Genomic DNA, 26,953 nt, shown 5'->3' with positions numbered 1-26,953 from the left:
GGTGTCCTCCCGAGCCGAACTGAGATCTTGGCCATTGCAACCAGAACGATGGCCAAGAGGGAACTGCAAAGCCATAGGAACCTGGCAGCCCAGAGGCCGTCAGCACGCTGGTATCAAGTTGCCACAGCGTATGAGCGACTGACCCCTGGAGTCCGTCTCTCCAGGATGGAGGAAGTCATCCTTCATCGCCTCCGTCTCGGGTATCGATGTTTCTCGGAGGTGACGGGACAGCCGGAGGCCTGCATCCACTGTGGAGAGGACGGGGCAAACGGGCTAAATCATTATGTGGCCCTTTGCCCAGCGACCAGATTTCTGCGTGCGGGCCCCAGGACCTCGGCCGGGAGACTCATCCGTCGACTGACAATGACACTTAACTCGTATCAGCCGGGACGCCTCCTTCAAGTGCCGCCCCCCAGATGATACGGATGGGTTCTGTTTGACTGTACTCTCTTGCTGATTATTGACTTATGACACATTACAACTTAAGCCAAGGACTAATGCCTTTTTTTTTTCTCTCTCACCTAGGTAACTGCGCAGGATGCCTTGGACCGACCGGGTGAGACGCGACGGGTGCAAAGGATACCAACCACTTCGGCTGGGAAGTCTCCTTCAAGTGCCAGCCCCAGAGGATACGGATGGATTCTTAACTGTACTCGCCTGATATATTGACTTATAGCTCACCCTAACTCGAGCTAGGCTTATATACTCGCTGTAGTTGGCAAGCGTAGTTCGCAAAGACGTCTCGGCCAACCAGCCAGCAGCCAACCAGAAACTCGCTGACCCACCAGCCTCCTTTAAAAGGACGGCGTCTTGCCGAGACGACAAATTCTCTCCAGGGCACGATATCTCCAAGCAGCAGTTCTCTCCAACAAGTCGCCTCGGACCAGTTCTCTCCAACAAGTCGCCTCGGACCAGTTCTCTCCAACAAGTCGCCTCGGACCAGTTCTCTCCAACAAGTCGCCTCGGACCAGTTCTCTCCAACAAGTCGCCTCGGACCAGTTCTCTCCAACAAGTCGCCTCGGACCAGTTCTCTCCAACAAGTCGCCTCGGACCAGTTCTCTCCAACAAGTCGCCTCGGACCAGTTCTCTCCAAGCAGCGATCCTCTCCAGCAGGTAACGTCGCGTGGCCAAGCTTCAAGCGGCCCTTCGCACCAGCTCATGGCACTTGATGAGGGCCGCACTCCAGACCTTCCGTCTACGAGCCCTTGTCCGTGACCTCCGAGCCTAGTAACCATTAAATCTTGTGTTAGTGTTATTGTGTGTCTAACTTCCCTGGCTTGTCCGAACCTAATCACATGTAATGAAAATTTTTTACAACACGGATTGACTTTTTTTTAAATGAGTCGTGTGGACATAATGTGCCATAATAATTGCAACAAACCATCTATTAACAAATTCAGAACTTTATATGTAATAGAAAATGAAATATTCATTTCTAGATGAGGGTGTGTGCTTACTGATCTTCGTGAAAAGTTCATATCCTAAATTTACATCATATAAATCAAGTTTGTGATCATTGAAAGTGTTACTCATAGTGAGTTGTTGGTTGATTGTAAGATGTTTGATCATAAGATGCTCTTCAAATCATACCGTCATACTCCATGAAGTCCAAAAACTTTGTTCAAATTACGTGAACAATATTGCATTGCAAAGGACGTTTCGGAGACTGGAACGTTTGGATGTGGAAACGTTATGGAAATCGTTCGTTTCGAATTACTAAATTAATGTCATACACATATAAAATTAGTGGGAACGTTTGTGGACACGGGGACGTTTTGGAAATCGTCCGTTTCTGCTAACAAAACTAAACATATAAACGTAAATTTTATATTTCAATTGCAGTTACCCAGTAATGTCGTTATTCAGGATTAAACTTATATAAAATCTTAATATAGTCGTGATTGTAATATCATTATGATCATACGGTGATGATTTAGCATATGAATTTGACCGAACACAAATTAAAAATACCAGAACCAACATTTTAGTAAACAACTAACTGGAATTATACGTAATACATTGTCTCAATATCATTATTTCATTAATCACAATTGCTTGGGAAAACATACTGCATATTACCAGTGCTTAGGCTATTTACAGTTAAAAGATGTAAGAACAGATAATTACGAAACTCTAGTAAACAGAACCATAATCAGAGTGAAAGGTGAGGTGTCCCACTCCCACCTTCGGTTATATCAGACAGTTGTAATTGTGATATGGACAATTTTGTGAGAAATTACCCTAAGTCAGGTATGCATAGCACGCGTGACAGTACGGGTTTTGTAATGTTGTTAAGTATGTTCAGGAGATAATAATGAGTATAATCTGATTGTCACTTTCTACCACAATAATGATATAATCCTTCAGAGTACAAAGTTACAGTAAGGAATTTGTTTGTGGGGCTTTAGCCTTTAGTGAATGCATTTAAAGTAAATGTACTGACGATTACCATCCAAGCACCTTAAATAATGTGAAGATTATAATTATAATATTTTCTCATTGTTGTGCTTCATGATAGTTAAATTTGATGTCAGCTTCTTCAGAGAAATAATTATTATAGAAAATCATGATCTATGTAGACTGTATACTCAGTGTAGTGAGAAGACTTTATCCTGGAATGACAGAATGATAAAAGGAAATACTAGAAATTAATGAAAAAAAAAGGTTGGCAGTATGAAGGTATCTATAGTAGTTCTTGTGGTGAAATCTAAAATAAAGGGTGTACCATAATTAAAGATTTGACGATCAGTGGAAAATCGTAATACATAGATACCATACATGTAGAGGTTATAATAATAATTGTGAGATGTTTATGAGTAGTGAACTGGTGGAGTGGCCCTCTTTTTATTTGTGTCCGTGTTGGTTAGGGGAGGTGGGTAGTTTTGTAGCGCTCACTAATTGCCGAACAAACCAACAAAACCCAAACAAGGACAGTTTTTGCTCAAATGCACAGTTCTATATATATATGGTTGCATTATTTGAATTATTTTCTTTAAAATGTGTGATTTCCATGTAATATGATCAAAGAGAAGTTACGTTTTTATCCTCTGCAAAATTACCGAACACAGCTACGATTTGTCCAGCCCGCCGTCTATGATCACTGGTGGTATGGATCAAACTACACTCTTTTAAGTTTCTTACTGTTGTGTTATTAGTGTAATAGACTGCATATAGTTGAATTATTTCAACTATTTTCTTTAAAATGTGTGATTTTCATGTAATTTGACCAAAGAGAAGTTATGTTTTAGCCTCTGCAGAATGACGTAACACATTTTAAAGAAAATAGTTGAAATAATTCAACTATATGCAGTCAATTACACTAATATCACAATAGTAAGAAACTTAAAAGAGTGTAGTTTGATCCATACCACCAGTGATCATAGACGCGGTCTGGGTCGAATCGTAGCTGTGTTCGGTAAGTTTGCAGAGGATAAAAACGTAACTTCTCTTTGATCATATTACATGGAAATCACATATTTTAAAGAAAATAGTTCAAATAATGCAACCATATATATAGAAGTGTGCATTTGAGCAAAAACCATTGTTTGGGTTTTGTTGGTATGTTCGGCTTTTATCGGTTTCGTTTGGTTTGTTCGGCAATTAGTGAGACCCTTTTGTAGTATTTCTTCCTAGTTGTCCATTCTGATTTTTTTTACTGCCAACTGTCAGTTACTAATTGATCTCTGTTATCATACATTCCTGATACCTGATCTTTGCATCACATATTTAATGTTGACAAACTCCATATACCACTGACAATTCAGTATATGTGTATTTTCAGGCATTCCCAATCTTTTCATCACATATTTACTATTGACAAACTTCATGTTATTTTTTTTTAGAAGTGCACACCTACGTGGTATAGCATTAGAAAATTAAATATTTTGTAAATTATAATACATCAATGTAATAAATATTTTGGCAGAAATCAATATCAGAAAACATTACTAAAACATATACAAATGAATGAAGTCGCTTCGACTCCTTTAGGCGCCATCTTTGTTTTGATAGATTTGGAGGTCTGAGATGATAATGATGACCCTGATTACCTCTAGAATTACAGGTACTGCATTACTACATGGAGGTTTGGTTAGGCTAGAATAGACGAATTTATCATTCTTTAATTTCTTTGGCCTCTGCCTCTACCAAAACAAAGATGGCGTCTCAAGCAACCAAAGTGGCTATGTTTGTTTGTTTATAACTTTTAACAACCTTTTCTATTATTAGTTTCCACCAAGAGTAACATATATTACATTGGTGTATTATAATTTACAAAATTATTATTTAATTTTATATTGCTGTATTGCATGGGTGTGCACTTCTAAAAATTTACCAACTTCATTACAAATATCACTGGCAAACCTTATCATATTTCATTAATACTATTTTCCACTGACAAACTACTATTTACTGTCAACAAATTTTGTTTATATTACTGCCGACAAATCTTAATATATTTCAGGTAGGATTAAAACAAATGAGATATCAGAAATTAAGCAGTCAAATATGTCTACATATTTATATTACACCTTACATATTTAAGTTTACATTATACCTTTGGTGAGTTGTGCATGTTACTTTAATTGTTTATTGTAGACAAAGATATAAATCATTGTTTGTCACTTTCTTTGACTTTGATAGTGAATCACAAGCAAAGGATCAAGTTGTCAGCAGTAAAAAAAAAAAAAAAACCACTCCTTCCGGGTACTTATCATTCCATCAGGTTGAATATGGTGAATAGAAGTGAGATTGGTCTTTATGATGCAGGGTTTTCTGTTGTCTTTTGGTTTTGATATGGGTATTATGTGAGCTCATTTTCTAGATGGCTGGAATTTTATTACACAAAGGCTCTGTGTGATTGACAACAAATTCAAATTAACACCCTCATCTCTCTGATTTTGCTGAAATTTGGTTTACAGGTAATTTTAGGGGCCTAAACACATTTCTGAAATTTTGAGGTCAAGATTTGACTCCTGGGATATCAAAATTGAAAAAAAATTATAGATGAGAAAAATGAAGTCATAAGCTTTGGCTATTAGAGTCAATAACTTTTTTTATGCTAGTATTTTTCATGTAATTAACACATAAGTGAGTGCCATAATTATATGTCCATCAGCTGTACATGTTTTTCACACTTAAGCTCCTAATCTAATTACCTTTATTTTAATAAAAAAAACTTGTAAGTGAACACCATGTATTTACAAATTCCATACAAGCATAAGCATTATAAATTGCATAGGAATGATTACAACAAACATAAATTAGGTTAGCATAAAATTGTATTGGATAAAATTTTGGTGTATTCAATACATTCATGAATTTCTTTTTGAAGAAAAATATAGTGAATTTGGCTGCCTCCCTTTAGTATAGGACAACTCATACATACATATACCAAGGCTTTTTCCCCCTTATAAGGGAGGTAGCCAAAAAGAAAAAGGCATAAAATCATTCTCACCCAGTCCATCCCTAAATACACTCCACTCCCTTTAACCCTCCCTCTTATCTTAGCACCTCATGGATGACGGGTCATCCCTGCACCCTGTCCACTGCCCTGGGTCAGAGGCAGTGTCACAAGGCACAGCACATCCACAGCAAGGCCGCTTCATTAAATTGGTAACACCCGCCCCCCCCCGCAGAAAAGGAGAAGACGGGGAGAAATCCCTTCGGGATGTGTCAAATTTTGCTCATACATACTACCTCACCCACCATCCCCCCACCCATTCCACCTCATGCATCACAACATCATCCATATACAACCATTCTCCATTCACCCCTTTCTTCTGTCCTCTCCCATCCTTCCTCAACAGACATTTCCCTCTTCCCCAAAGCCCCCTTCACCCCATCCATCCATCTCATCCTAGGACGTCCCCTCATGTTCACTCCCTCCACATCTGCCTTCCATACCTCTTTACTAGTCTTTCTTCACTCATTCTTTCCATGTGTCCAAACCATCCTAATACTCTTTTATCAACCCTATCTCCCAGATGTGGAGGGAGTGAACATGAGGGGACGTCCTAGGATGAGGTGGATAGATGGGGTGAAAGGGGCTTTGGGGAAGAGGGGAATGTCTGTTGAGGAAGGAAGGGAGAGGACGGAAGACAGAGGTGAGTGGAGAATGGTTGTATATGGATGATGTTGTGATTGCATGAGGAGGAATGGGTGGGGGGGTGGGGTAGTATGTGTGAGTAATTTTTGACGCAGCCCGAAGGGATTTCTCCCCGTCCTCTCCTTATATGCAAGGGGGGACGGAGAGGGGGGGTCGCCGATTAAATGAAGCGGCCTTGCTGTGGATGTGCTGTGTCTTGCAACACTGCTTCTGACCCAGGGCGGTGGGCAAGGTGCAGGGATGACCCGTCATCCAGGAGGTGCTCAGATGAGAGGGAGGGTGGGAGGGGTGTGGAGTGTATTTAGGGATGAAATGGGTGGGAGTGTTTTTATGCCTTTCCCTTTTTGGCTACCTCCCTTGAAAGGGGGAAAAAGCCTTGGTATATGTATGTATGTATGTATCTCCCAACTCCCTTTCCACCCCTGTTCTCCTTCTCACCTCCTCATTTCTCATTCTATCCAGCCTAGTAACCCCTATCATACTTCTCAGACACCTCATCTCAAACACATTCAAACTTCTCTCATCCTCTCTCATGTTCCATGTTTCTGCCCCATACAGTTCTGTTGGCACAATCACTCCTTCATACAGTCTCCTCTTAGCATCCATTCCCAAATGTCTATTCCTCATTACACTTTTTAATCCACCAAGGCATTTACTTTCTTCTCTCAATCTACATTCTACCTCCACCTCCACTCCACCTTTTCCTGCCACATTTGCACCGAAGTACAGTATCTAAAACTATCCACTTCCTCCAGTCGCTCTCCCTTAATGCTCACTTCCAGTCTACTGCCACTTTCACACCTTGTACATCTCATCACCTTACTTTTACCCACATTTATCTTCAGATTTCTTCTTTGCACACACTCTCCCGAACTCTGTCACCAACTTCCTCAATCCCTCCTCCAATCCTGCCACAAGCGCAGTGTTGTCCGTAAACAACAGCTGGCTCACCTCCCACTTTTCTCCATTTTCTTTAACCATCTCCAATCCCTGACCCACCACCCTTGCATTTACCTCTAGCACCACCCTATCCATGTATAAGTTGAACAACCAGGGAGACATAACGCATCCTTGACAAAGTCCCACCTTTACCTTGAACCACTCACTCTCTCCATTTCTAATCCTGACACATTCTCTACTACTCTTGTAAAAACTCTTTACAGCTCCTAGAAGCTTTCCTCCTATCCCGTATATCTGCAAAACCTCCCACAGCGCCTTCTTGTCTACCCTATCATAAGCCTTTTCCAGATCCATAAAAGCCAAAAAAACATCCTTCCCCTTTCCTATAACTTTCTCACATATTTGTCTTACCACAAAAATCTGATCTACACAACCTCTACCCATTCTAAATCTACACTGTTCCTCACCAATTACTCCCTCTGTTCCTCTCCTAATCCTTTCAATCAAGATCCTCCCATAGGCCTTCCCAACTACACTTAACAAGCTGATCCCTCTGAAACTACTACACTCACACTTGTCCCCTTTTCCCTTGTAAAATGGAACTATACAGGCACTCCTCCAGTCCTCTGGCACTCTACCCTCTCTTAAACAAACATTAAATAACCTCACCAGCCAGTCCACCATCACTGTACCTCCTTTTTTTAGACATTCTGCATGGCATCCATCCAGACCAGGTGCCTTACCTGCTTCCATCATCTTAACTGCCTTCACTTCATCCTTCCTTATTTCTCCTCCATTATCCTCACTCATCACTGTCATTTTCTTAGCACTTCCCACTTCAACTATCTTTCCCTCACTATCCTCCTTCACATTTAGCAACTCCCTAAAATATTCTGCCCATCTTCCCCTTACTGCCTTATCTTCCATTATCATCTCTCCATATGCACCTTTTACCTTTTCTTCTCTACTTGATTCGCCTCCTCTTCCTCTCTTAATTTCTTTCCAAAACATCTTTTTATTACTTTCAAAATTTTCTGTCATACCCTTACCCCATTTCACATCTGCTCTCCTCTTTGCCTCCTTTATCTTGTGCTTTACTTCTCTTTTCTTTGTATCTCTCATATGACTCCCTCATCCTATTTTGTGACCAATCTGTGAAAGCTCGCTTCTTCTCTTCTACAACCTTTTTTGTTTTCTCATCCCACCATTCACTGGCACTGAACATGAATCTTTATTTGATGGATAATGAAGAACATCCTGAAGACCCAGATGGATGTAAAAAGTTCACTGTATAATCATCAAATTCCTCACAATATTCCTCCACAATTCCAATCCAGACTTGACCATCATAAATGCAGCTAACATACTCTCCTGGTTTGACACATTTTACCTTATCAACCATTGTAGGTTCATTAGTAATATGATCTTTCTTTATTCATTTCTTCTCTCCAATGCCAATTGAAATGGGATACACCATTAGTTCTTCCTTGTTTATGGGAACGAATCTATGATATTTCTGAGTTCCTTGAATAGCCACATTGTCATGGAATAGATATTTCAACTGTTGTTCTGCATTTTTCAAATCAGATGTGGTTACAAAGAAAATTTTTATTATCTTGCTCAAGTGTTCCTCACAGAATTGAAACATGTTTTCTAGATTTTGCCTCTAGTTCTCTGCAAACTGGCATGATCAGTAGCACTCTTCACTGTTCCACCAATCCCATCACATGCATTTTTGCCATGAGATGTACCAAAAAATGCCATTCACAAGACAAACCAAAATCCTCTTTGTGGTAATGGAGATTTGTGAAGTTGTATCTGTTCTTATATTGGTCAGCACATCCGTCCAAAAAATAGTACACCATCTTCAGTTGTGGGCATCTGAATTTGACATAGTCCATAAGCTGTTTTATGAGTAAACCATTATAATGTTGTGTTTGATGGAGATAAGAAACAGACACTGAAATGGTTAAGTTCTTGGTCTTCAGATGATCTATAATAGATGACAAAAGGGTGAACTGTACATTGTAAGTTGTCATAGTGAAATCCCTGAACAGCATCTTGGACAATGAAAGAATAATTTTTGAGAAATTACTTACTATAACTGCCTTGTTCTGAGGTGGTAGTGTTTCTTTCAACTGTTTTAAGTACTCTTATTGCTGCTGTGCAATAAAATGATGATGAACCATGCAGGATATTTTCTTGCTTAGTGATTATAAGTATTTATGAAGTAACTCCACTTTGTCTACCATTGTACAACAGTCAATGGTCATCCATTGCTTGTAAGATATTTCATTTGGAGCTAATTTAACACTATCAAGCAACTTGAGAAAGTTCAGAACACCTTCCTCTCTTGGGCAGTCTTTGCAAATTTGCACCATGCAAGCTTCTTTTTCTGTACTGTAGACACTATAATCCATAAGATCTTTGTATGAGAGACCTTTTCTCCCAATGCAGCCAAATGTAATTTTGGGTTTTGATGATATGTATAGATAGAAAATTAGTCCCACCACTACTAGCAAGCACACAATGTGAGGGCCATAATTTAGCAAATGTGGAGAATCCTATTTTAGGATTTTTATTTTATCATTTTTATATAATTCATATATTTTTCTTAAATTCCCGAGAACCAGTTGCTTTTGCACCTTCAGCACTGGTGATTTTCACACAATCCTTTTGGCCAGGACACATATGACTAACTTCATCTGATTCATAGAATCTTCGAACTAAATCTTTGTGCTCTTCTGATACCACTTTTCCTTTGGAAAGCTTCCAAATTCTGATTTGAGTAAATGTTTTTTTCTCACCATATATGTTGTAGTTTGAAAAAACTTGTAGTTTCTTAACTGTGTATGGGTAGAGAGTCAATATTTGTAGTTTGTGATAATAACATTTGCTATCCAGGAATGACTGTTTCAGTTCATTCATTAATGTTCATAGATGTTTCTCAGATTGTTTGGTGATGAATAAACCAAATTTCAACAAAATCGGAGAGAGGGTGTTAGGCACTTGTTGATTTGACAGAGTGGTTAAAGATATTAATTAATGTTTTTTTTTAGATATTTTAGGTGGCCATAATTTGGACATATTTTTTTTAAGGGCTAGTCAGACTTGTATGTTACAACACATGAGATAGTTTTGGAGGGCATAATAGATATCACAATTTTGTAATTACTCTGGAACATCTGTAGCCCAGATATATGAATATATTCATTATTTATATTTTTTCAGTACTTTTTTCTCAGAATGATAGCTGGACTAATGTGGAGGAGCTGTCAAGGTGCAGCTGTCCATTTCACACCACATAACTTAACGGCGATAAGCAAATTTTCATCCCTGGCAAGATGTGAGCGGATTTCTTTCTTGTCACATACCAAACATCATTTGATGGCTTGTAGGCTCAGACCTGTAAGGCCTTTTAAAAATGTAGCAGCCAAGGAGAGAGATATTGGAGGAATGGGCATTTTCCTTATGGTAAGAGATGGCAAAGCATATTAATTTATACATTATTGTTTTTAAGTCCAGAGTTCTTCATGCATTGTATATCTTTTTTCAACCTTTTAGCATTTTATCAGTAATATTTAGAGAAAGAATAAGAACTTGTATCATTTGTTGAGTTGCTATCACAAAAGCAGTGACATAATTTGTCTCTTTCCATGATGATAGTATGATTATTGTGAAGATTTCATGGAATGTACTGCAAAACAACAATTTAATACATACCAATTATCCAAAAGACCCTATACCTTTCACAGAACATGACAGGTTCATTGAAAAAAAGAGGAAGAGAAAGAACTAGTGATAAAAAAAAAGATGAGAAGGAACTATTGTATTAGGGAAGAAATGGAATCAATACAGAAAACTGTGAGAAATATATGACTCATGAGACATTAAAAAGTAATAGGGCATGGTCTGAAGTAATAACAATATACCATCCTCAGAACAACAGTGCAAGAAGAAGAAATGGAATCGATACAGAAAAATGTGAGAAATATATATGACTCATGAGACATTAAAAAGTAATAGGGCATGGTCTGAAGTACATACATACATACATATACCAAGGCTTTTTCCCCCTTACAAGGGGGGTAGCCAAAAAGAAAAAGGCATAAAATCATTCCCACCCATTCCATCCCTGAATACACTCCACACCCCTCCACCCTCCCTCCTATCTTAGCACCTCCTGTGGTGGGGGAAAAGAATACTGCCACCAAGTATTCCCACTTGGATCGTAAGAGGCGAGAAGAAAGGGACGGGGATTGGGACTAGGCATCCTTCTCCTTGTAGCCCCACAGGGGGAATTCCTAAAAGAATAAGAGAAGGTATGGTCTGAAGTAATAACAATATACCATCCTCAGAACAACAGTGCAATAACTGTCGTCTTGAGTTCTGCTAACTGGAAACCCAAAGCCTCACAATAACTACCAGTGGCCCTTGTGCTCTCCCAAAGATGTCTATGGGAAGAAACTTTGGGCTGTTGTCTGTATTGCATTATTGTGGATCTGTTTCTATGTCACCAGCTAACAGGAGGAAGAGGACAAAAAATCAGTTGCTGGTTGTTAGATCTTGTGTGGAAAGTAGGGGTAAATAGTCAAGGTTTAGTTAGGAGACCAACCATCATCCCTTTTGTGCTGCACTTCAAGATGGAGGTAAGGGTGTTGATAGATTTTGAAAATAGGTGGTAGGGAGATAGTTCTCTCTGATGTCCATCTTGTAGAACTGCTACCACTGGGTACCTAACATTGGTATCTCACATCAGCAAATCAACATCACAAATAGTTTTTAAGTCAACATAGATTTGAAGAAAGCCACCCCGATAATATACTTCTCACAGATCTACCTATTACACACAGTATAGACAACAGTGCAAGTTTCTTCTCAGAGTGACTTTTAGGCTGTGTCAGTTACCCAGAGGCATATTTGCTGCATGAAATAACTGAGGCTGTATATTGATTGATTGACTAGTTTTGCTTGTAGTGATTGAGTTAATGACTAAACGAACTTTATTTTTTACCAATTATCATTTATGGTTTCCTTTGCAGCTTGTACCAGTTGCCACATTTTGTTTAGGCACTTGGCAAGTCCAGCGTCGTCAGTGGAAACTTGGGCTAATTGCAGCTCTTGAGGAAAAAAGTAAGGCACCTCCAGTCGACTTCCCTGTGAAGTAAGTACAATTTGCATACTTGGAAACAAGTGGGGGGGAGGGTACATAATTGATGTATAATTAAATTGGGGGAGAATGGAGTAAGGAAAGCACTATAGATATCTGGGAACTGAGTATGTGAAAGTGGAGGAATGGAAGAAGTACAGGTAGGTGACAGCTGAAAAGAAAATTCTATTATTTTGATAGCATCAGTATGTGAACAAAGCAAGGTTCAGAAAGAAATTTTACATTGCTGATGGGGGTTTAACAGTTAACCAGGACATTATAATGAGATGTAAAAATGTTCACACACATATACCAAGGGCTTTTTCCCCTTTAAGGGAAGTAGCCACATACTCCACTCCCATTCACCACCCTTCCCTCTCTTTTCTTGGCATCTGGATGAAGGGTTGTCATCCCTGCATCTCACCCGCTGTCCTGGGTCAGAAGCAATGCAGCAAGACACAGCACATCCACAGTCACCCTTATCTTCTGTCTTCTCCCTTCTTTCCTCAACAGACATCCTCCTCTTTCCCAATGCCCCTCTCACTCCATTCATCCATCCCATCCTTAGTTGCCCCCTCATGTTCACTCCTTCCACCTCTGCCTTCCACACCTCTTTGACTAATCTTTCTTCACTCATTCTTTCCATGTGTCCAAACCATCCCAATACTTTTTCATCATCCCTATCTTCCAACTCTCTTTCCACCCCTGTTCTCCTCCTCACCTCCTCATTTCTCACTCTATCCAGCCTAGTAACCCCCACCATACTTCTCAGACATTTCATCTCAAACACATGTAAACTCTTTCTCTCTTCCTCTCTTATGTTCAATGTTTCTGCCCCATACAGTGTTGTTGACTCAATCACTCCTTCATACAATCTCCTCTTTGCATCCATTCCCAAATGTCTATTTCTCATTATACTTTTTAAAATCCCAAGGTATTTACTTGCTTCTCTCTATCTGCATTCTACCTCCACCTCCACTCTTCCCTTTTCCATCACATTTGCACCCAAGTATGTAAAGCTATCTACTTCCCCCAGTCTCTCTCACTTAATGCTCACTTTCAATTTGCTGCCATCCTCTCTCCTTTAACATCTCATCACCTTACCCAGATTTATCTTCAACTTCCTCCTTTGCACATCTTCCATAACTCTGTCACTAACTTCCTTTAGCCCTCCTCTGATTCTGCCACGAGTGCAGTGTTGTCAGCAAACAAGAACTGGCATATTTCTCATTTGTCTCAATTTTCTTTAAATATTTTCATACCAAAATATATATATACATATTCATAATTCTTTTTTCCACAGCTTGCATGAACTAGAAGATTTGGTCTACAGAAGAGTAAAGCTGATTGGTACCTTTGACCATAGCAGGGAGATTTATATGGGACCAAGACCACTTCTTGTAAGTGTACTGAAGTCATCGGTATACTTAAATTGATGTGTTTGAGATCTTCCTTTTATATTCACATTGCTGAGAATTTTTTTCATTCAAATTATGGTATCACTGTTATTTAGAGTTTACTGCTGAACAAATGTTTTTCTCAAACTATTGCATGAGCTGCATAACTGTGCTTACCTTTGTCATATTCCTATTCTAAACATCTCTGTCTCATCTCTACCTTCTGTTTCCACACTTCCCATTTCATGACACCCAGTTGTTAACACATTTGATGAATCACCCATCATCCCCTCTGATAACTCCTCTACCCAGTTCCTTTTTTTTTCCATTATTTATTTATCACCCTAACAGTATCTTTTACTGCAGGCTGCTCCCTCACCTGGCTTGCCTCTTCTTGTCATTCAGCACTATAACCAGCATTGATTTCTTCATGTTTCTCTGTACTTTATCTCTTAATTTCCATAAGTATTAGAGGAATGTTTTGTGCTTAATGAAAATAAAATGGAGATTTAAGAACCAAGACCCCACAAGTGTAGTTCCCTTTTGTTACACTTCAATTAGGTTAGTACATACATGCATATATCAATGGTTTTTTCACCCTTACAAGGGAGGTACCCAAAAACTAGGCATGAAATCCACTCCCACCCATTACATCCCCACATGCTCCACTCCCACTCCTCTCCCTCCCTCCTTATCTTGGCTCCTCCTGGATAATGGGGCATCCCTGCATCTCGCCCACTGCCCTGGGTCAGAAGCAATGCAGCAAGACACAGAACATCTATAGCAAGGCCACTTCATCTAATTAGGGACCCCCCTCTCTGTCCCCTCATGCAGAGAAAGAGAAGATGGGGAGAAATCCCTTTGGGTTGTATCAAAGTATCATTCACACATACTCCCCCCCCCCATTCCCCATCTACTCCCATGCATCACAGCATCATTCATCCATTCTCCACTCACCCCTATCTTCTGTCTTCTCCCAATGCCCCTTTTACCCCATCCATCCATCTCATCTTTGGTCACTCCCTCATTTTCATTCCTTCCACCTCTACCTTCCACACCTCTTTCACTAATCTTTCTTCACTCATTCTTTCCACGTGTCCAAACCATCCCAATACTCTTTCATCAACCCTATCTCCCAACTCCCTTTCCACACCTGTTATCCTCCTCACCTTCTCATTTTTCACTATCCAGCCTAGTAACCAGGGCTGTGGAGTCGGAGTCGTGGAGTCGGAATCAGAAGCAATTACGGTGCCACTGGAGTCAGAGTCGGAGTCGGTAAAAATATACCGACTCTGACTCCAGTTAAATTTACACTTTATAAGGCCTTCATTTAGTCTGTAGAGTTATGCAGTGGACACTCCTTATAAGTATATTATATAAAAAATAACATAATTTTATCAAATGTAATAAATCTCGTCATCTTATCTTCGTGGCCATTCCACTAAACCCACAAAACGTCCTTGTGCAACGCTGGCTTTCAAATTTATACATAGACCGAAAAACATCCAAAGTATTACTTGAATAAATTAAACACCTCAATTTTACACACCTCTGTTGACACAGTCATGGGAGCTGTAATATTCCTGTCAAGTTCCATGTGCATCATTTCCATCACTCCATCAGTTTGGTGGTTTCTCCCACTGCTGTGTTGCCAGACAGTAGGATAATTATGATTTCAACTGTAGGCTAACGCAATAATACTATCTCTTCTCTCCTTTCCCTACTTTTTTCCCCTCTATACTTTTTAACAATGAATTATTGAAATAAGGATATTTAAAGTTGAAAAAAAAGTTTCACGTTTCAAACATGTTCAGCTGTATCTTGTTTTGTACTCGTATCGATAAGATCGGTTCCAGAACCAGAATAATGTCCATCGCAATAATCACATAGCAGTACTAGTATGTAGTTAAACCAAGAGGTACTTGTGTCAGTAATTTCAGTACATTAAGACAAAAGAAGGTACGAAAACATAAGGATAATGATACCCAAAAAGTATGTGTGATACATATACCTTTCAGTATCATACATGTTCAGCTGTAGCACTTGACCTTGTACCGTACTCGTATCAATAAGGTTATATTTATTTACTGTTTCCTATCAAGAAATTTGCCTAAACTTCTTTTATAAAGTATTTTCATTTTTCTATTTTGTATTTGCAAAACTATATATGGGAATATTTTTATTATTATTAGGTTTGTATATCCTTTACAAAGATCATATGTCAACCTTTGTTATAAAGTACAGTATTTTTGTTTTTGAAATGTACTTATCACATATTTGCAAAGATATATACTATGCCAAATGTCTTACATTATAGAATCTTTTTTTTTTACTGAATTTTCTTCAGTATCCTTTACATTTTTTTGTCTCTACTTCACTTATAAATATTAATGAAGAGGTCAAACATAGGAAAGCCACACATATATGTTTATTCTTTGATATAAACCAGGAGGTGAGGAGGAGAACAGGGGTGAAAAGGGATTTGGGAGATAGGGTTGATGAAAGAATATTGGGATGGTTTGGACACATGGAAAGAATGAGTGAAGAAAGACTAGTAAAAGAGGTATGGAAGGCAGATGTGGAGGGAGTGAACATGAGGGGACGTCCTAGGATGAGGTGGATGGATGGGGTGAAGGGGGCTTTGGGGAAGAGGGGAATGTCTGTTGAGGAAGGAAGGGAGAGGACGGAAGACAGAGGTGAGTGGAGAATGGTTGTATATGGATGATGTTGTGATTGCATGAGGAGAAATGGGCGGGGGGTGGGGGGTGGGGTAGTATGTGTGAGTAAATTTTGACGCAGCCCGAAGGGATTTCTCCCCGTCCTCGCCTTATATGCAAAGGGGGACGGAGAGGGGGGGTCGCCGATTAAATGAAGCGGCCTTGCTGTGGATGTGCTGTGTCTTGCGACACTGCTTCTGACCCAGGGCGGTGGGCAGGGTGCAGGGATGACCCGTCATCCAGGAGGTGCTCAGATGAGAGGAAGGGTGGGAGGGATGTGGAGTGTATTTGGGGATGTAATGGGTGGGAGTGTTTTTGTGCCTTTCCCTTTTTGGCTACCTCCCTTGGAAGGGGGAAAAAGCCTTGGTATATGTATGTATGATAAACCAGTTATAATGATATAAGTCTACTCAAGATTGGAGTGTATGTGTGTTGTATAGGCTTTATAAAATATGTAGGCCATAATCAGTTAATTACAACCACTCCTCATTTAACGACGACAATTCGGACCAGCATTGCCGTTGTGAACCAAATTGGTCGTTAAGTGAAAGTGTATACATATACATACATGTACTGTATGTACAATGTCCAGCAATACATGTATCTTTATTTTTGTGTATTTTCCCTCTTTTATACAGTACATTAAAGCTTTATTTACTGTTTTGATAGTACAGAAATCCTTCAACTAACATGTATGACCAAATCCGCATATGCTGACATTCCATATTAAATACCGGGGTATTTTTTTAGTTTCGACCATGGGCGCAATATAGCAATAGAAAATTAATTATTAATTTTGTAAATTAAAATGTATCAAGGTAATATGCAATTTTGTGGGCGGAAATGAAAATAAGAAAATACCTTGCTACAAGCAAATATGCTTATGAATGAAGTCGGTAGCATAGGATCTGGACGCCATCTTGTTGTCTGTCAATTGACGGCCTCGGTACTTCCGATAGTACCTCGCCAGGTACATTTTCTTGAAGGAATGTTATGGAGTGGAGATACATGCATTCCTTCAAGCTGCAAGAAATTTGTATACCCCGTGAGCTGAGAGTGGTCGAAAAGCCTGCCAACATCTCTCACGACAACGACAACGAGGACGAGCCGGATGACATTTAATTTGCAGGTAATGATTTATTAAACACAGGTTAGGTTAGTTTAGTTTAGGTTAGACGAATTTATCATCCTTTCATTTCTTTGACGTCGGCATCTATCATAACAAACATGGCATACCATTCGTCCGACACGACTTCGTTACTTACGAAATCTGTTTTAGCACCTTTTTTTATTTTTTATTTCCGCTCACAAAATTGCATATTACGTTGATACATTATAATTTACAAAATAATTAATTTTCTATTGCTATATTGCGCCCATGGTCGAAACTAAAAATTTACGAATACCGGTATATACTGTACCCCAGGTAGTTTTTGCAGCTTGCAGGATGGTAATGTAGACCTAAGCTTCAGAACACTTTACCTCACAGCTAATATCCACCATACAAGTTCATTTATAACATCATACAAATTTACCTCAGCCAACTTATCGTACACGACGTCATAACTTCGGGAGATTTATGTTAAATGAATATTGGTCTGTCATAAAGCCCGTCGTTACTCCGCGTTATCGTTAACCGAGTAGGTTGTTAAACGAGGAGTGGTTGTACATGAAGAGGAGTCGGAGTCGGTGGTGCCAAAAATAGAAGAGTCGGAGTCGGAGGTTTTGTGTTCCGACTCCACAGCCCTGCTAGTAACTCCAACCATATTTCTCAAACATATCATCTCAAACACATTTAAACTCTTCCTCTCTTATTTTTCATGTTTCTGCCCCATACAGTGCTGTCAGCACAATCACTCCTTCATACAATCTCATCCATTCCCAAGTGTCTATTTCTCATTACACTTTTTAATCCCCCAAGGCATTTACTTGCTTCTTTCAATCTACATTCTATCTCCACATCCACTCCTTTTTCTGCCACATTCACATCCAAGTATCTAAAGCTATCCACTTCCTCCAGTCTCTCTTCCTTAACCACTTCACTACGGGCCAAAATCTCGCGGGCAGCATTAGCTGCCAGACGTACGATGTTTCGTCATAATACTCGCATCATAAAAAATAGTCACCGCTTATATCGATCGTTCTCTCTTTCACCCGTGAATTTTGATAACCATAGAAAATGTGATGAAGACAGTTTAGAGAGCATGTCATTATGCAGGGGCAACTACAATAAATATAATCAAGACGCCAATATGGCAGCCTCGCGTATCCACTTGCTCCTCATGCCGCCTACGTAGGCGGCACCGTATGGAAGGGGTTAATATTTCCAATTTGCTGCCATGTTCTCTTCTTGTACATCTCATCACCTTACTTTTACCCAGATTTATCTTCAACTCTTTTTGCACACCTTCACAAACTGTCACTAACTTCCTTAATCCTTCCCCTGAATCTGCTACAATCCCTGGCCCATTACCCTCTTGCACTACCCAATATATATATATTGAACAGTCAAGGCAACATAACATCCCTGGTAAAGTCTAACCTTTACCTCAAGCCGCTCACTCTCTCCATTTGTAATTCTAACACAGGGTCTACTATTGTAAAAAATCTGACTGCTCTTAACAGCTTTCCTCCTATCCCATATATCTGCACTACCTCCCACAGTGCCTTTCTGTCTACCTTGTCATAAGCTCTTTCCAAGTCCATAAAGGCCCAAAAAACATCCTTAACTTTTCTTAAAGTTTTGACACATATCTGCCTTACCACAAAAATCTGATTCACACAACCACTACCTGTCCTAAACCCACACTGTTCTTCACCAATTACTTCCACTGTTCCTCTCCTAACAAAAACCTTTCTAACTACACTCAACAAACTGATCCCTCTGAAACAACTACACTCACTCTTGTCCCCTTTTCCCTTGGAAAGCAGAACTATACAGGCACTCCTCCAGTCCTTTGGCACTCTACCCTCTTTTAGATAAACATTAAACAACCTCACCAGCCAGTCCACCATCACTGTCCCTCCCTTTTTTAGACACTACATGACACCCATCCAACCCAGATGCCTTATCTGCTCCCATTATTTTAATAACTGCTTTCACCTCATCTTTCCTTATTTCTCCTTCATTTTCCTCCTTCATCACTATCATTTTCTTAGCACTTCCCACTGCAACTACCTTTTCCTCCCTATCCTCCACATTTAGCAACTCTCTAAAATACTCTACTCATCTTCCTCTTACTGCCGTTTCTTCCATTATCATCTCTCCATCTGCACCTTTTACCTTTTCTTCTCTACTTGATTTGCCTCCTCTTTCTCTCTTAATTTCCCTCCAAAACATCTTTTTATTACTTTCAATATTTTCTGTCATACTCATACCCCATTTCACATCTGTTCTCCTCTTTGTCTCCTATATCTTATGCTTCACTTCTCTTCTCTTTTCTTTGTGCCTCTTATATGATTCTCTCATCCAGCTTTGTAACTAATCTGTGAATGCTCATTTCTTCTCTTCTACAACCTTCTTTGTTTCCACATTCCACCACTCACTACCCTTCCTTCTATTTCTTGCCATCCTCCTTGTTCCATACACCAAGCTTACACACCTTGTGATTCCCTCCATGAACTACCCCTATTCCTCCTCCACTCCTAGTTCTACTTTATCATTCACTCCCTGCCACTCCTCTTTCAGCTTCTTGTATTCTTTCTGTTCTTTCTCATATAAGGAGTTTACTCTAAGCACCTCCCTACCTTATGTCCATTTCCTCTTTCTCCATCTGTCTTCCACTTTTAACTTACCTTCAACCAAAAAGATGATCTGATATTCCCCCACTCTCTCCGCTTAGAACATGTAAGTCCTTAGCTCTTTGTATTCCTCCCCTGGTTACCACTATACAGTCTATTAACCACTTCCATATGGTGACGCCTACGTAGGTGTCATGAGGAGCAAGTGGGTACGCGATGATGCCGACGTCGGCATCTTGATTATATTGTAGTCATACCTACGTAACCTCCATTCTCTCTAAACTGGCTTCATCATATTTTCTATGGTTATCAAAATTCATGGGTGAAAGAGAACGAACGATTGAGCACTGACTTTATTTTTCATAATGCGATTATTATGATGCAACATCGCATGTCGGGCAGCTAATGCTGACAGACGTGCGATGTGCCCCGGAGTGAAGGGGTTAAAGCTCTATCTGCCACCCTTCCATCCACCACCCTCTCCCATGTGTACTTATACTTGACTTTCTTCCTGAACACTGTATTTGCTATCATCAACTCTCTTTTTAGACACATCTCCACCATCATCTCTCCACTACAATTTTTTCCTGGAATTCCACACTTCCCAACCACAGTAAATACAGACATACATATACCAAAGGCTTTTTCCCTCTTAAAAGGAAGTTAGCCAAAAAACAAAGGCATACAACCCACTCCCACCCATTCCATCCCCACATACTCCACTCCCATTCATCCCCCTCCCTCCCTCTTATCTTGGCTCCCCCTGGATGATGGGTCATCCCTGCATCTCACCTACTGCCCTGGGTCAGAAGCAGTGTCGCAAGATACAGCACATCCACAGTAAGGCCACTTCATTAAATTGGCAATCCCCTCATGCAGAAATGGAGAAGACGGAGAGAAATCCCTTCCCCTCATACATCACATCATCCATACACAACCATTCTCCACTCAACCCTATCTTCTGTCCTATCCTGTCCTTCCTCAACAGACATTTCCCTTTTTCCCAATGCCCCTTTTACCCCATCCATCCATTTCATCATTTATACATACACCAAAATGCCCTTTCTTTTTATAAGAGAGGCTACATCACATTATACATCTACACTTCACTCACTCCACACCCATTCAATACCTATTTGCCATCCTGTCTGTTGTAGCTGGTGACTAGTGACAGCTACTTGCATGTGATGGTCCTGCAACATGGACAGTGAGTCTGCTCATTTTCAGAATCCATCAACCCCCTCACCTCCAGTAGGTGTCAGTCTCTGGGCAGGGCCCAAGATCTCTATCAACTATTTTTCATACACTTTTTCACATATGGGGTCCCTTACCAATTTTAGCTGGTGACATGAGAAGAGTAGAGCTTGTGTTAGGATTAGAAATGGAGAGAGTGAATGGCTTGAGGTAATGGTGGGACTTTGTCAGGGATGTGTTATGTTGCCCTGGCTGTTCAATCTTTACATGGATGGGGTGGTGCAAGAGGTGAATGGAAGGGTAGTGGGTCAAGGGTTGGAGATGGTTAAAGAAAATGGAGAGAAGTGGGAGGTGAGCCAGTTGTTGTTTGCTGATGACACTGCACTTGCAGCAGGATCAGAGGAGGGATTGAGGAAGTTAGTGACAGAGTTTGAGAAGGTGTGTGAAAGAAGGAAACTGAAGATAAATGTGGGCAAAAGTAAGGTGATGAGATGTACAAGGGGAGAGAGTGACAGCAAGCTGGAAGTGAGCATAAAAGGTGAAAGACTGGAGGAAGTGGATAGTTTTAGATACTTGGGTGCGAATGTGGCAGGAAAGGGAGGAGTGGGGGTGGAGGTAGAATGTAGATTGAGAGAAGTGAGTAAATGCCATGGTGGATTAAAGTGTAATGAGAAATAGACATCTAGGAATGGATGCTAAGAGGAGGTTATATGAAGGAGTGATTGTACCAACAGCACTGTACGGGGCAGAAACATGGAACATAAGAGAGGAAGAGAGAAGGGGTTTGAATGTGTGAGAATCAACACTGTGTGAGATCGAAACCTTTATTGGTACGACGTTTCGCTTGTTACAGCTTTTTCAAGTACAGACATATGGCAACACTGAGTACATATAGGCCGACGGGGAAGGAACTGGGAGAGGTTATCAGGGAGGGGTGGGTGGTAGGTGGAAGGGCGGAGGGGGCTGGTGAGAAGGCGAGTTTGAATGTGTTTGTGAGATGAGGTGTCTGAGAAGTATGGTGGGGGTTACTAGGCTAGATAGAGTGAGAAATGAGGAGGAGAGCAGGGGTGGAAAGGGAGCTGGGAGATAGGGTTGATGAAAGAGTATTGGGATGGTTTGGACACATGGAAAGAATGAGTGAAGAAAGATTAGTAAAAGAAGTGTGGAAGGAGTGAATATGAGGGCGTGTCCTAGGATGAGATGGATGGATGGGGTGAAAGGGGCATTACAAAAGAGAGGAATGTCTGTGAAGGAAGGACAGAAGATAGGGGTGAGTGGAGAAGGGTTGTGTATATGATGCTGTGATGCACGAGGTGGAGTGGGTGGGGGATGGGGGTGAGGAAGTATGTATGAGAAAAAATTTGACACAGCCCGAAGGGATTTCTCCCCGTCTTCTCTTTTTCTGCATGAGGGGATGGAGAGGGGGGTTGCCGAATTTATTAAGTGACCTTGCTGTGGATGTGTTGTGTCTTGCGATACTGCTTCTGACCCAGGGCAGTGGCCAGGATGCAGGGATGACCCATCATCCAGGAGGTGCCAAGATAAGAGGGAGGGTGGAGGGGAGTGGAATATATGGGAAATGGTATGGGTGGTAGTGGTTTCTATGCCCTTTTTTTTTTTTTTTTGGGGGGGCTACCCCCCGTGTAAGGGGAAAAAAGGTTAGTTGATGAGATGTACAAAGGGTGAAAGTGGCAGCAGACTGGAAGTGAGCATTAAGGGAGAGCGACTGGAGGAAGTGGATAGTTTAAGATACTTGGGTGCAAATGTGGCAGGAAAAGATGGAGTCGAGGTGGAGGTAGAATGTAGATTAAGAGAAGCAAGTAAATGCCCTTGTGAATTAAAGTGTAATGAGGAATAGATGTTTGGGAATGGATGCTAAGAATAGACTGTATGAAGGAGTGATTGTGCCAACAGCACTGTATGGGGCAGAAACATGGAACATAAGAGAGAAAGAGTTTGAATGTGTTTGAGATGAGGTGTCTGAGAAGTATGATGGGGGTTACTAGGCTAGATAGAGTGAGAAATGAGGAGGTGAGGAGAAGAACAGGGGTGGAAAGGGAGTTGGGAGATAGGGTTGATGAAAGAGTATTAGGATGGTTTGGACACATGGAAAGTGAGTGAAGAAAGACTAGTAAAAGAGGTATGGAAGGCAGATGTGGAGGGAGTGAACATGAGGGGATGACCTAGGATGAGGTGGATGGATGGGGTGAAGGGGGCTTTGAGGAAGAGGGGAATGTCAGTTGAGGAAGGACGGGAGAGGACAGAAGAAAGGGGTGAATGGAGAATGGTTGTATATGGATGATGTGATGCATGAGGTGGAATGGGTGGGGGGATGGTGGGTGAGGTAGTGTGTGTGAGCAAAATTTGACGCACCCCGAAGGGATTTCTCCCCATCTTCTCCTTTTATGTATGGGGGGACGGAGAGGGGGGGGGTCGCCGATTTAATGAAGTGGCCTTGCTGTGGATGTGCTGTGCCTTGCGACACTGCTTCTGACCCAGGGCAGTGGACAGGGTGCAGGGATGACCTGTCATCCAGGAGGTGCTAAGATGGGAGGGAGGGTGGAGGGGTGTGGGGTGTATTTAGGGATGGAATGGGTGGGAATGATTTTATGCCTTTTTCTTTTTGGCTACCTCCCTTATAAGGGGGAAAAAGCCTTGGTATGTGTATGTATGTAGTAGAGCCAGTGTTAGAATTAGAAATGGAGAGTGAGTGGTTTGAGATAAAGGTGGAGGTAGAATGTAGATTGAGAGAAGCAAGTAAATACCTTGGGGCAATAAATAGTGTAATGAGAAATAGACATTTGGGAATGGATGCTAAGAGGAGAGTGTATGAAGGGGTGATTGTACCAACAGCACTGTATGGGGCATAAACATGGAACATAAGATACATACATACATATACATCATACATATACCAAGGCTTTCTCCCCCTTACAAGGGGGGTAACCAAAAAGAAAAAGGCATAAAATCATTCCCACCCATTCCATCCCTGAATACACTCCACACCCCTCCACCCTCCCTCTTATCTTAGCACCTCCTGAATGATGGGTCATCCCTGCACCTTGTCCACTGCCCTGGGTCAGAAGCAGTGTCGCAAAACACAGCACATCCATAGCATGGCCGCTTCATTAAATCGGCGACCCCCCCTCTCCGTCCCTCCATTGCATAAAATGAGAGGACGGGGAGAAATCCCTTCGGGCTGCGTCAAATTTTGCTCACACATACTACCTCACCCCCCATCCACCCACCCATTCCACCTCAAGCTATCACAACATCATCCATATACAACCATTCTCCATTCACCCCTGTCTTCTGTCCTCTCCCGTCCTTCCTCAACAGACATTCCCCTCTTCCCCAAAGCCCCCTTCACCCCATCCATCCACCTCATCCTAGGACGTCCCCCATGTTCACTCCCTTCACATCTGCCTTCCACACCTCTTTTACTAGTCTTTCTTCACTCATTCTTTCCATGTGTCCAAACCATCCTAATATTCTTTCATCAACCCTATCTCCCAGCTCCTTTTCCACCCCTGTTCTCCTCCTCACCTCCTCATTTCTCACTCTATCTAGCCTAGTAACCCCCATCATACTTCTCAGACACCTCATCTCAAACACATTCAAACTCCTTCTCTCTTCTTCTCTTATGTTCCATGTTTCTGCCCCATACAGTGTTGTTGGCACAATCACTCCTTCATACAGTCTCCTCTTAGCATTCATTCCCACCAAGGCATTTACTCGCTTCTCTCAATCTACATTCTATCTCCACTTTCACTCCACCTTTCCCTGCCACATTTGCACCCAAGTATCTAAAACTATCCACTTCCTCCAGTCGCTCTCCCTTAATGCTCATTTCCAGTCTACTGCCACTTTCACCCCTTGTACATCTCATCACCTTACATTTACCCACATTTATCTTCAGATTTCTTCTATCACATACTCTCCCAAACTCTGCCACCAACTTCCTCAATCCCTCCTCCGATCCTGCCACAAGTGCAGTGTTGTCCGCAAACAACAGCTGGCTCACCTCCCACTTTTCTCCATTTTCTTTAACCATCTCCAATCCCTTGCCCACTACCCTTGCATTTACCTCTTGTACCACCCCATCCATGTATAAGTTGAACAGCCATGGCGACATAACGCATCCTTGACGAAGTCCCACCTTTACCTCGAACCACTCACTCTCTCTATTCCCAATCCTGACACAAGCTCTACTATTCTCATAAAAACTCTTGACAGCTCTCAGAAGCTTTCCTCCTATCCCGTATATCTGCATAACCTCCCACAGTGCCTTCCTGTCTACCCTATCATAAGCCTTTTCCAGATCCATAAAAGCCAAAAAAACATCCTTCCCCTTTCCTATAACTTTCTCACATATCTGTCTTACCACAAAGATCTGATCTACACAACCTCTACCTGTCCTAAATCCACACTGTTCCTCACCAATTACTCCTTCTGTTCCTCTCCTAATCCTCTCAACCAAGATCCTCCCATAAGCCTTCCCAACTACACTCAACAATCTAATCCCTCTGAAACTACTACATTCACACTTGTCCCCTTTTCCCTTATAAAGAGGAACTATACAGGCACTCCTCCAGTCCTCCGGCACTCTACCCTCTCTCCCTTTTTCAGACATTCTGCATGGCATCCATCCAGACCAGGGCCTTACCTGCTTTCATCATCTTAACTACTGCCTTCACCTCATCCTTCCTTATTTCTCCTCCATTCTCCTCACTCATCACTCTCATTTTATTCGCATTTCCCACTGCAGCAATCTTTCCTTCCCTATCCTCCTTCACATTTAGCAACTCCCTAAAATATTCTGTCCATCTTCCCCTTACTGCCTTCTCTTCCATTATCATCTCTCCATCTGCACCTTTTACCTTTTCTTCTCTACTTGATTCGCCTCCTCTTCCTCTCTTAATTTCTTTCCAAAACATCTTTTTATTACTTTCAAAATTTTCTGTCAAACTCTTACCCCATTTCACATCTGCTCTCCTCTTTGCAACCTTTACCTTGTGCTTTACTTCTCTTTTCTTTTCTTTGTACCTCTCATATGACTCCCTCGTCCTATTTTGTAACCAATCTGTGAAAGCTCGCTTCTTCTCTTCTACAACCTTTTTTGTTTCCTCATCCCACCATTCACTACCCTTTCTTCTATTTCCATATGGAACATAAGATAGGAAGAATTTAAATGTGTTTGAGATGAAATGTTTGAGAAGTATGGTAGGAGTTACTAGGGTGGATAGTGTGAGAAACAAGGAGGTGAGGAGGAGGAGTGTTGGAAAAGGAGTTGGGAGATAAGGTTGATGATTATTGGGATGGTTTGGTCACATGGAAATAATGAGTGAAGAAATATTGGTAAAAGAAACGTGAAAGGCAGAGGTGGATAGAGTGAACTGGAGGGGGTGACCAAGAATGAGATGGATGGGTAAAAGGGTGTTGAGAAAGAGGGGGATGTCTATTGAGGAAGGAAGGGCAGAGACAGAATATAGGGGTGAGTGGAGAATGGTTGTGTATGGATGATGCTGTGATGCATGAAAGGGAGTGGGTGTGGGGATGGGGGGGTCTTAGGGAGTGGTTGTGTCTGAATGATATTTTTCTGCATGAGGGGACAGGGAGGGGAGAGGTCACCAATTAAATGAAGTGCCCTTGCTGTGAATGTACTGTCTCTTGCTGCATTGCCTCTGACCTAGGACAATGGGCAAGATGTAGGGATGACCCGTCATTCAGGAGAGGAACCAAAAAAAGA

At 41.2% G+C, this 26,953-nt stretch overlaps 1 protein-coding gene across 1 annotated transcript in view; it reads left to right on the top strand.

Moving 5' to 3' along the window:
• The first annotated feature begins 802 nt into the window (after positions 1-802).
• Positions 803-26,953, top strand: part of Surf1 (surfeit locus protein 1) — a 48,917-nt gene continuing 22,766 nt past the window's right edge. Inside the window, exons 1-4 of the mRNA XM_076200996.1 lie at positions 803-1,113; positions 10,238-10,480; positions 12,049-12,170; positions 13,459-13,555. Coding sequence (XP_076057111.1) covers positions 10,253-10,480; positions 12,049-12,170; positions 13,459-13,555 — 447 coding nt within the window. The 5' untranslated portion in view covers positions 803-1,113; positions 10,238-10,252. The remainder of the gene's footprint in view (positions 1,114-10,237; positions 10,481-12,048; positions 12,171-13,458; positions 13,556-26,953) is intronic.

Source organism: Oratosquilla oratoria, chromosome 17 (genome assembly GCF_046742065.1).
Source record: "Oratosquilla oratoria isolate Oo_2021 chromosome 17, ASM4674206v1, whole genome shotgun sequence".
Lineage (NCBI taxonomy): Eukaryota > Metazoa > Arthropoda > Malacostraca > Stomatopoda > Squillidae > Oratosquilla > Oratosquilla oratoria.
The sequence above is the reverse complement of the archived record's forward strand: the minus strand, read 5'-3'. Positions and strand labels throughout refer to the sequence as shown.